The 12,085-nt window shown below is 39.1% G+C and overlaps 1 protein-coding gene across 1 annotated transcript; it reads left to right on the top strand.

Moving 5' to 3' along the window:
- The first annotated feature begins 2,792 nt into the window (after nucleotides 1-2,792).
- gps1 (G protein pathway suppressor 1) lies at nucleotides 2,793-11,663 on the top strand. Its single transcript, XM_067616298.1, has 14 exons — nucleotides 2,793-2,955; nucleotides 4,499-4,591; nucleotides 4,977-5,158; nucleotides 5,486-5,650; nucleotides 6,082-6,217; nucleotides 6,540-6,617; nucleotides 7,457-7,517; nucleotides 7,667-7,752; nucleotides 8,701-8,795; nucleotides 8,880-8,985; nucleotides 9,150-9,230; nucleotides 9,835-9,972; nucleotides 10,060-10,194; nucleotides 11,226-11,663. Exons 1-14 carry the CDS (start codon nucleotides 2,923-2,925, stop codon nucleotides 11,298-11,300), a joined length of 1,464 nt encoding a protein of 487 aa, XP_067472399.1. The 5' UTR covers nucleotides 2,793-2,922; the 3' UTR covers nucleotides 11,301-11,663.
- The last annotated feature ends 422 nt before the right edge of the window (nucleotides 11,664-12,085 follow it).

A 12,085-nucleotide genomic window follows, 5' to 3' on the forward strand; every position in this document is an offset into this window, starting at 1 on the left:
CAATCAAAAATGTCAAAAAACGTTATTGAGCCAATAATGTTTTTACATTTTTATTTTTATTTTTTTGTGAATTTGTGGGTTTAAGCAACCTGAGGAGAATTTACATTCTACAATTAAAAGATCACACAAATGGTTGTTATGTTAAATAAATAAGCCTAAATTAAATATGAAAAATCCAAGTGATTAAGAGAGAGAGACCTTCCTATTTGATTTCTTTTTGATAAAAGTAGATGTTTAGTTTTAAATTAAAATTGAATTTTCTCCCACCATTGATGCCTCAATAATAATCCAAGAACAAAATATATATAACAATGTATGAAAGAGGTTATTCTGCAAATGAGCACTTACTTTTAACATTATGTACATTTTGCTTACTTCTGTACTTTTACTTCAGTACACTTTTGTACATAGTAGTGCATACATCACCATAGTATAGTAAATGGCTCCAACCAGTACTTTGTGACAGATCTGAATACTTTATGCACCACAGATGTTGAGGTTGGTGCTCCTGTAGATCACAGTATGGAGTCAAAGTAAAATGAACCATCGATAGCTTATTGGCTATTAATAGCAGTAATAATGGGGATTGTGCACTGTGACGCGCAGCACAGGACAGTGAAGTGCTTAGTCAGCACCCACAGGATAGGACAGACAGAGAGAGAGAGAGGGAGAGAGATTAAAACGGTCAGTGTTTCACACAGATCTTTATTGAAGTATCATGGACTTCAGTTAAATATTTAGCTGACACACTTAACTAGAGATGACATACTAAGATTAAATTCCAGAGCGATCACTAAGGGGTAGGGGGTCTTCATGTGAGTCAGCTCATTGGCTTTTGTCCAACTCATTTCTGTGCTACCATAAAATTGCCAAGAAATGTACTTATTGTTCTGTGAGTGCAAACTCATAGTATGCAAAAGTTCTCATGCAGTTCAGAAATGTAATGCGGGATCTTAATGAAAAATTTGAAGACAGTAGCAAAAAATTGCTTACTAGACTTACTGAAGCAATTCAGTTTCTGATAATGCTGGACAACCTGAGAGTCTTAAACTGCTCTGTCTCTGTTCCTTTGTTGGAGTTCACTTGCACATACAGAGTAGGCTAATGTGACATGCTGTCCAACGATTAATAGTATATATACACAGTTACCACTTTATTTACCACTCTAATGCCAACCGCCCCATGGCCCCAGAACTCAAGGGCCCCCAAAACTCCAAGCTCAATGAATATCAGTTTTTTTTGTGCAATTTTAAGTTTTTTTTGTTTGTTTGTTTGGAAGTACCCACCAAGAAACTGAGATGATAGGATCATAACATAGCATCATGCTTTGTTACCTAATCATGTGGTCTTTTCTTATTTCCTTACCAAGCTTAGCCTAAATGTTGCATATTCAAAGCCTATAGCCTATTTATGTCTTTAACCTAAAAACCACAAATCAAATCTGGAAAACAAGACCTAGCATATGTTGTTTTTGTGTATATGTTGTTTACACAAAAGAAAACACCAATGAACATGAAACTATTTCTATATGGACAACCTTTAGAGTGAGTGCCAGAATTCAATTTTTTATTTAAGGTTATAGTTTGATGAAAAGAACACATTAAATTCTCATATAAAGCACATAGAAACAAAATGTAAGAAGGTTTATGACTGGGGGGCTGATAAACAATCACTGTTAAACATATACCAGACGGTAATAAGATCCACTATTGATTATGGATGTATAGTGTATGGAAAAGCAGTTAAACAAACAGGATTCAGAACAGAGCAGTAAGACTGTGTTTAGGGGCTATGAGAACAACTTCAATAAACACTCTGTATGTAGAAGCTGGTGAGTTGCCATTACATCTTAGACAAGAGAATCTATCATTAGCATATTGGGCTCGACTAAAAGGGTGTGAAAAGGAACACAACACCACTGAGGTTTTAAGTGAATGTTGGGAGTATACCAGGTTTAATGACAGAGGTTGTGTATAGAATATAGCTAAAGTTGTAGAAAAGATGGATCTGAAAGGGTTAAACTACAGAAATTTTTTACAATCATTTTTGGCCTTCAGTGCAGATACAGCCATTAAAAAGTAATTTGTCCAGATTCCGCAACAGCCTCCAGGGGTTTGGCATCAAGGCAAACAGTCAGAAAAGAACTAATGGTTGAAATACACATTATGCTGTTAATAGTACAAAAGATGCAGTTTTGTTGGGTCCCTGCTCGTACGTCTGTTAAAGGAAAACAAGCAGATAAATTGGCAAAAAAGGCTCCTAAAGTATATGACAACAAAGTGATTAAAGTAGCTTAAATCTTTAATCAGAACAGCCATAATTAATGTCTGGTGGAAGGAATGGGATACAGACAATAAAGGGAGACATTATCATAGGATACAGACGTCTGTTCATGTCAAACAGCTGAAAAGGAGGATGTCATAATTGAGAAAGGAGGTGGAGGTTTGGGCATGCAGGTTTAATTCCACATTATCTGTGTAAGTGGCGTAACATTCTGGAAGATGTAGAACATATTATTATGCACTGTTGTAAATTAACTACAGAGAGGGAGACACTGAGATCTACAGTACATGAGGCAGGAATTGAGTTTAAAACCATTACTGAATACAGGTCAAGACTTCAGGGGAATCAGAAGGGGGTTGATAGGCTGTATAATGCAGACAGGAATAGGAAATAGTTTTCTTTTTCTTTTCTATTGACCAATCAGTATTCAGACGATTTCATGTCATGAATCTACATACAGTAGGTGGCAGTGTGCTCCCTTGACGTTGGTTTGCGATCCGCCAATAAACACAAAGAAAAAGAAGAAGCCCTGTAGACAACTCAGTCAGAAGCTCAGTTGCTGCACTGTGCCGCACACCGCTGTCTTTATGTTGTACCCTTCTCCTAACCATAACAACACAGAATTCAGAATAAAATAAGATGCCTTTGCCTGTGCAAGTCTTTAACTTTCAGGTAAGTCTTAGCTATTACTGTTTTTGTCATTTCTGACTAGCAAAGGTCGCTGATGTATTTTCGGTACCGGTGGAGTAATGTTATACACGTTTACCTAAACTTAGCTGCAGTTCAGTCATGGTTAAATATCACAATTTAAAACCGCATAGATATCACTTGTTTATTTTTGTACTAGGCATATGGATACTTTACTAAACAACATATTGTTGGATTAAAACGTTGGAATTCGTTGACATTTTTTGCTGAAGGTAACTTACTGACCTCCTCTACAGTGCATCTTCGTCAGCTAGTAACCCAACGACTGACCTGTTTATTGATATAATATCTGCTTTGTGCATTGGATTATGCCGAATTAATGAATGACCCTCTAAATGTTATAAAATCTTGTTAATGCATGTATGTTTGCCAGTAAAGCCAAACCATTTGAAACTGTTAAATTTTTTTATTGGAGTGTTGAACAGAAGGCTAATAAACTGATCTAAGGCCTCATTGGCTAACAACATTAACAACAGTAGTAATGTTGTTACGGTACACTAGCAAAACAAGTGACGCTAATAGCTAGCAGTTACAGAGGTACTGGCATTTTACGTTTGATTCTTCATCCAAGGCAACATATAAGGTAGACTGAGAAACAATCTGTTTCATGGTAGCCTGTAGCTAACGATAGTTAGCTTTGCCAGGCTAACTTCCTGTTATTAGCAGTGCGTCACATTAGCTTCGCAGCAGCTATCGTTATCTTAGGTATACGTTAACGCTCGCAAACTAACTAACTTTACTTTGCCAGGTCCAATTGGACAGTTTTAAAGCATTATGGTTGTTTTTGTCTTCCAAGAATTAGCGTTATTTCAAACTCATGAACCTATGTCTGAATGTATCCCTTCTACTTCATCACCCTGTTTCTACTTTATTGAAAAGCCCATGTAAAGATACGACTCCGTTCAAAACTCTAGCATGGCCATGTTGCCTTGTTTATCGCCATACAGCCAGTTTAGAACAAGGCTGTAGATAAATAATATTTGTTCACTGTTTTCCAAACTGATTCCCACGTCTCCATGTATTGGAGGGTGTCTATTGGACGTTACATTCACCAACATCCGAGATAAACAATGTAAACCGTCTTAGCTGTTTTATAATTGCAATTACATGAATTTATCATCAAATAATGAAAACCCATATCTGATACTGTGTCTCCCGCTGTGCCATGCATAATATTTAATAGTTCATACTATGGACAGCTCCTGGTTCTGAATGTTTGTTGAGGTTAATAAGGCAGCATCACCACAAACAGAAGTTCAGCCTGATGTTTCTGTAACTCTGCTGCAAGAATGGGCTTCACCACGCCTTATTTTGTGGTTGTTAGTCACTGGTTGACTGATTTGCTCATTGGAAATAATCCTTCTCTTAATGCTGACTAAATATGTGACACCTTTTTCTTACAATATTATTATTTTTTTTAGTTTTGTCTTCCTGTTATTCAGCTGTGATGTGGATTGTGTCTTGCATTGTAATGACTGCTGAACTCTGCCTGGTGCATTTCTCTCAGGGGTCTGTGGAGCCCATGCAGATTGATGCTGACCCACAGGAAGACCAGCAGAATGCTCCAGACACCAACTACATAGTGGAGAACCCAACACTGGTATTGACCTGATGAACCTTTAAATACACACTAACCCTAACCCTTGTTGGTGGCACACAGTTTTAACTGCTTGCTCAAAGACAAGAATTATTTGCATGATACCTCAGTGGCAGTGATGTAAAGCACTGTTGTTGAGGGATTCAAGAGTCTCTTCACTTTCTACTAAATAGCCTACATGTAAGCATTGGTAAATTTATCTCATTTGTCGGCAGAATATATATCACACCCTGACAGACTTTGCACCTTTTCCCTTACCTTTTCACCATCAGTCCCAAAAGCCAGTATGCTGACCTGAGACCCGCAGCAGTAAAATGAGACCCTCCCAGACCTGATTAGACTGAGTAGAATGTTCACTCATGTTTCACCTCTCCCTCCCTGTGTGTAGGACCTGGAGCAGTATGCGACCAGCTACAGTGGATTAATGCGTATCGAGAGACTTCAGTTCATTGCTGAGCATTGCCCTCAGCTCCGAGTGGAAGCCCTAAAGATGGCCCTCACCTTCGTCCAGAGGACCTTCAATGTTGACACTTATGAAGAGATCCACCGTAAACTCACAGAGGCTACACGGTATTACAGTGATCTTCTGGCATCAGGGCGCTGCTTTTAGACCCTTTTGAAAGAGTGCAACCCTGATTATATATTGATATCGACTCATATGAAAACAATACCAATGTGATCAAGTTTTTCACTATATCACCCAGCCATAGCACAGCTCAATGTAAACAATTAAATCTTGAAACAAGTACAAATGTAAACTGCTCTTAACATACTAAAAGAGACCACCTGGGGGAGCCACAGTACACTGCACCACAATCTGATGGCAAATCATTGTTTTTTACTCTTACAAATACATTTGTCAGCATTTAAATAAACAGTTATTTTTTTAATCTACAGGGAAGTGCAGGGTGTGCCAGACACAGTACCCGAAGGCGGGGTTGTTCCTCCTCCTCTGGACTCAGCCTGGGCCGAGTCCACCAGGAAAAAGGCTCTGCTCAAACTGGAGAAACTGGACACTGATCTCAAGAACTACAAGGGAAACTCCATTAAAGAAAGCATCAGGTATGATGGCAGAAGGAATGATTGCAGGAATTTATTAGTTTCACTGCTGTCACATAAAAAAGCCTAGAGAACTTAATTTTGTGTCTAAAATTTAGTGAAATTAGTCAATGGTAACGGGATACAGCCATTGCCAATCTACAGCCAAGATTTTGGGTTAAATAGAGCAAAATGGAGTTAAATATAACAAATGACCACTTAACACCACACAGGCACTGAGTGTGCAATAATAATAACATCAGCTGTAAAGTAGTGGGGTAGAATGACAATGGTAAAATATTATATTTCATGGTTCATGGTAGTGTAGATCATGTTTAGTTTTGCCAGCTTGGTTATTAGAAAGTACTCGAACTGACTGATTACCAGTCATTCCTTGTGTTTACCACCTCTTTATCTTCCTCTCACCTTCCTTCCTTTCTGTCCCTCCTCCCTAGGAGAGGCCATGATGACTTGGGGGACCATTACCTGGACTGTGGTGACCTCAGTAACGCCCTCAAGTGCTACTCCCGAGCCAGAGACTACTGCACCAGTGCTAAACATGTCATCAACATGTGTCTGAATGTCATCAAGGTAGAGCAGGATGGAGCCATAATGCTCTGCTGCAGTCATGTCACATGACAGTATAAAATATATAACATGTTAACAACAACTAGCGGTTAGAGTTGGGAATGTTTATGCTTCACTGGTTTCCTGAAACATGTATGTACTGCCTTTTTGTGCATCTCATAAGTTAGGAGTATTAAGCTCTTAAAACCAGAGAGAAAGCAGAACAGTCATCTCTACGGTTTGTGTCACATGACATGAAAAGTAGCTTGGGGTAGAAACGAGTGAGAGAGGTTTCAACTATTTGACTTTTATATGAAGGAGTAAATTCTCTCCTCTGTGTCTACAGGTTAGTGTTTACCTCCAGAACTGGTCCCATGTACTGAGCTATGTCAACAAGGCAGAATCCACGCCAGAGATAGCAGAGGTGAGTACCACCATCTCACACTTTAAACTCATACTCTCAACAGTGCTCAGGTTGATTTTATGGTTGCTCAGAGATGGTGTTGTCCAACCACGTTGGAAATAAAATGTGGGGTCCACCTTCCAACAAGCATGTCTGAAGGAGTATACAACCAACTTTAAATATGCTGTGTGTAACTTGACTTGTACACAGAGAAGTTCATTTGTAGGGATGAATATGGTTGCCATTAACAGTAAGGTCATAAGTGTGTCTTAAATAAGGGGGCGCACAGATCATCATTAGCACTGCCTGAAAGAACACAGTCCTCTCTTTTAATGCGAACAGGGCCAGAGCGTTGATGCAGTGCCACCGCAGAGAGCTCAGCAAAACACTGCAGTGGTCATCCAGCAAAAAAGTTGAACCATGCTCAACTTTTGCACTGTGTTTTTGCATCTGATAAACCTTTAAATGCACTAATCTGTAGCACTGTATATTGTATGTATTAATCTGGACTTCCTGAATTTTATTTCATTGTCTGACAGATACTTTAAACAACATGCCCCCACCAACGTAGCCCCTTGCTCTGTTTCAATGCAGGGCTGATTTAGACAGAAAACAATCCATGCAAGTGTTTTTGGAAACAAGGTGGAGTTTGATTTCTAGCCTTAAAGAATCTGCTTTTTAGTCAGTGCCATATCCATCATCAGTGTTGTTTCATTAAAACATCCAAAATGGCCCGAAAGCACCAACATTTTGGTGACAGATACAGTACTACAAACTGCAGTGACAGTATCTTTCTAACTGTTGTTTCTGAGATGAGAAATGCCTTCAGTTGATGCTGTTTTCTGTTTGTTTCTGTGCAGCAAAGAGGAGAGCGAGATAGCCAAAATCAAGCAGTCCTCACCAAATTAAAGTGTGCTGCAGGTAAGACAATGTTACCACCTGACTTCATGTCCTCTCCTAGTATGGATAAATATGAACTGATGGAATGACTTGTAGTGTCATATGAAAAAAAGTGGTTGATATTATGCATGTGTAGCTAACAAGTCTTCACTTGTTTATTGGTGTTTCAGGCCTGGCAGAGTTGGCCTCTCGCAAATACAAACCAGCTGCCAAGTGCTTCCTGCAGGCCTCCTTTGACCACTGTGACTGTCCAGAGGTGAGGTGATGTCAGCCAGTGGTGCCAGTTTTTTCGTTACTGGATGCTTTGCTCAATGAGTAGATTGATGTTTGTGCACTAACAAACAAATCAATGGCAAAATATATATTCAGATACATTATCACCAAAGGACATACACTTCAAAAGCAATAGAGCGCCCTCACAGTTCAGTGCACTCTATTGCTTTTGAAATAGAGCACTCAACTCAGTCTAACTTAAAGAATCAACATTTTAGCAAATACCATGTCCACCATAAGTTTGTTCCATCAGAACATCCAATAAAAGAGAGTGCATCAAATTTAAAAATGAGAAAATTGAGGAGTTAATTGTGATGACAGTGACTACAAATAATTATTCCTCACCTCTTGTGAACTTTAGTAACGCTAAACTCAATGGGATAGGCTGTTTGTATGTGTATTTAAGGATTTAATTTACAATTATATTGTAATCATACTGTAGACATATACAGGGCCAGGGCCTGTATTTGCACACACTGGTAGAGGAATAACTTAAAACTAGTTTAGAATTGTTCCAGATAGGTTTATCCATTTCCACAGTCATGTGTGTGATAATTTACCAGCAGCTTTTGACACCAGAAGGGCTCTGAAGGCCCAGATAGCTATACGTATAATAAATGTTGAAGAATGAAATGCCTCAACACAGAAAATGCACACTTTTTTTGCATAGATATAAATAGATCATATAAATAAATAACATAGTAGAAGGGGGGCAGTGTTCCCATTAGCTCACCATCAGCTCCAGTCAGCTGCTCGAAGCCAAGAAAGTGTTGTGATTATCATCAAATCTCTTGCAGCCTTTAGTGGTTGTGAATAAAACTCAAAACATGGGATAATAAAACTCTTTGAAAGCCAGGCTGATATTACTGACAAAAACCTAATGAGGTGTGTGTGTCTGTGTGTCTGTGTGTCTGTGTCTGTGTGTCTGCAGCTTCTGTCACCCAGTAATGTAGCAGTGTACGGAGGCTTGTGTGCATTGGCCACATTTGACAGACAGGAGCTCCAACGCAACGTCATCTCCAGCAGGTAGGCGCTAGCAGTTTAGCACATGCAAACTGTGCTTTGTACATTTAATGAACGGAAATCTGAAATCTTTTTTTCTGTCCTCAGCTCCTTTAAGTTATTTCTGGAGTTGGAACCTCAGATCCGTGACATCATCTTCAAGTTCTACGAGTCAAAGTACGCGTCTTGCCTCAAGCTTCTGGATGAAATGAAGGTGAAAGCAGACACTATACACTGTAAAGTCGTGATGAAGTAACTCAGTCAAAGCTCAGCAGTTTGAGACTGTACAGAGGTTATGTCAGCAGACACATGGCAGTATATTATGTGATCATTTTGAGTGTGTTTTGGGATGAGTAACTACTGTGGTGTCTCCTCCAGGATAACCTCCTGTTGGACATGTACCTGGCCCCGCACGTCAAGACACTGTACAGCCAGATCAGGAACAGAGCCCTCATCCAGGTGACTCACACACTGTGGATACTTTCTTTTCTTTCTTTCTTTTTACATGTGAGCATGTGCAGGACAAAGTGGCTGGATGAAAGAAGAGATCATTACACAGCCATGCATCCTTGTGTTCAAAACAATTTAATCCAAAGTACAACAGAAAGTGAAACTGACCAGCAGGTAGTCTCTGTAAGTCTAGATAAGTCCGTCTCCACAGCTGAACAGTTCAGGAAAAACCTTCCCACTGTAGAACCTGTCCTCTCACTGCACTGTCTGTCCAAATAAAATATGTAAATAAATCTGGGTGAAATTAATTTAATTATATCATCAGGAATTATTGTTATACTGTGGGGAAGTACATACAGTATATATTATAATAATTTTCCCTACTGGTTTTCCATTTGACAGTATAATCATGCTCACTGGTGAACTTTTCTTTTCCACTGTGACAGCAGTGTGATTCTCTGGGAAACAGTTATAATAGGAGGAAATGTTTGAGATGGAAATGTCTAATATGTGACGTAATTTGTCCATTAAACAATATGTTGATGAATAAATAACTAATGTAGCATGATAGACAAGTGACTGTGTGTGTGTGTGTGTGTGTGTGTGTGTTCAGTATTTCAGCCCCTACGTGTCAGCAGACATGACTAAGATGGCTCAGGCTTTCAACACCACAGTAGCAGCTCTGGAAGATGAGCTCACGCAGCTCATACTGGAGGGGCTCATCAACGCACGGATCGACTCCCACAGCAAGGTGAAAAACACACGAGAAGATGTTGTTAAAATGACTGGTTTCTCATTTGAATCACTACAAACTGCTACTCTGACATGTTGATGATAGATTCTGTATGCGAGGGACGTGGATCAGAGGAGCACCACGTTTGAGAAGTCGCTCCATATGGGCAAAGAGTTCCAGAGACGAGCCAAAGCTATGATCCTCCGAGCCGCTGTGCTGCGCAACCAGATTCATGTCAAGGTAAAAAAAAAAAAAAAAAAAAAGCTCATGACAGCTTATACTGACTATTCATCCTAAATGTATTTTCTGAACATGAGAACCATGGGCTCAAAGTTATATAAAAAAGAAAACACTGTACTTAAGTTTCACATTTATAAGCCTTTATTAAATCAACTTTCAGCTCAACATTAGAACCAAATACAATCAATCAATAATGCCATTAAATAAATCCATTAACATAAAAATATAATTTAATTTCCAAAGTGCCCATTTTTATGTCTTTGCTGTCTGAACAACATCAACTCATATTCTTCTGTCGAACTGAATCAAACCTCATTTGGGATATTATGGAATTGTTTAGCTCATTTTTATTGGCAGGTGAGATTTGTCCATCTTCCACCTGAATGCACCTCCTTGCTGATGAAGCAACTTACAACAACATGAAAGGCAAAAATTGATTCAAATCACAAGTGGTCTGTTGGATATTTCATGCTGAAAAGTTGTCTTAATTTAAAATATTCAAGATTTCTTGAATTTGTGTCAATTATTGCGATCAAAATATTTCATTTTCCTGGAGGGACTTCGGACTTATAAACTGAAGGTGTGGAGTTTGAAAGACGTGTGTGTTTACCATGCATAGAGGGTCTACTGAAAGACACTATTGAGTTGCATTATAGGAAACGTAGGATCCATTGTTTTAGGAGCTTGACCCAAAATAGAGAAGTCAGGATATCTGTGCCTCTGCTGTGTTATTGACCCTTTTTGACCATCTTACTCAGCTAAACCCTTAAAAATCCCCTTTGTTCACATTTTAAGACAAAAATACTCTGCTTTGAATAATATTTTGTGACTGATTTGTTTTAGATTTTCCACAAAAAAGTTTAGTTACCTTGCTAAAAATGATTAAAATTATGTCTACTCCTTCTGACATCTGAAATATTCTTGATTGGGTTGAGGTTTTTTTGTAAAACTACTGTTATTATATTAAGGTTAAAACAGTATAGCAGCTTTGAACTGAAACTTGGTGCCTCCTGTGGTCTCCCCCTCCTCAGTCTCCACCCAGAGAGGGCAGCCAGGGTGAACTGACACCAGCCAACAGCCAGACCAGGATGAGCACCAACATGTGAGTCTGCACGCTGACTCTGCTGACAACAGCCGCAGACCGGAGGGGAGGAATCACCCAATCATTCATCGACACCAACCCCCCCCCACCCAACCTCCCACCCACCTTCTGTTTCTTCTTTGTTTGTTAAAGACAGAAGCAACACACAATGTAAAGACTGGAATGATCTGTTCCCTATCAGATGTCATGGGGGGGAAAAGCCTTTGTTAGTCTGATGATGTGGAGAATTGGACAAGAAGAAAATGTGTTGAAATCTCAGCACTTGAGCTATAAGTTACTGGTAGGAGATGCACTTTGTTCTGCTTACATACGATGGAGGCCTCATTAACAGAAACAAAGTTTTAAAATAAAAACACCTACCAAAACATACCATGGCTGGTTGTTTTTATATGTTAGCTGTGTTGTCAGTGCCACATGCACTTGCAATATGCAACCAATAGCTGGAACTTATTGAGTCAGGACAAATGAGGGATAGGATGGTGTAGGTGTAAAGATGTTGCTCTGTTATTACCTTAGCTTATACAGGTTTAAAGGATAGGTTTACATGTTTTCAAGTCAAAACATTACTCACACGTAAATTTCAAAAATTTCTGTAATCATTCCTCCTCTTCTAACTTCTAAAGTTCAGCCGAACCAATATGAGGCTTCAGCAGTCTGATTTAGTCAAGACTGGTGGGGGGATAGTAGAACAGAGGATTCACTTTTGTTAAACTCAGACTACTCAACTATCAGATTAGCTTTAGTGGAATTTTGGAATGTATTTTTGCGTGAGGACTGGATTTTGTCCCT

This window comes from Thunnus thynnus, chromosome 17 (assembly GCF_963924715.1).
Source record: "Thunnus thynnus chromosome 17, fThuThy2.1, whole genome shotgun sequence".
In the NCBI taxonomy this organism is placed as follows: domain Eukaryota; kingdom Metazoa; phylum Chordata; class Actinopteri; order Scombriformes; family Scombridae; genus Thunnus; species Thunnus thynnus.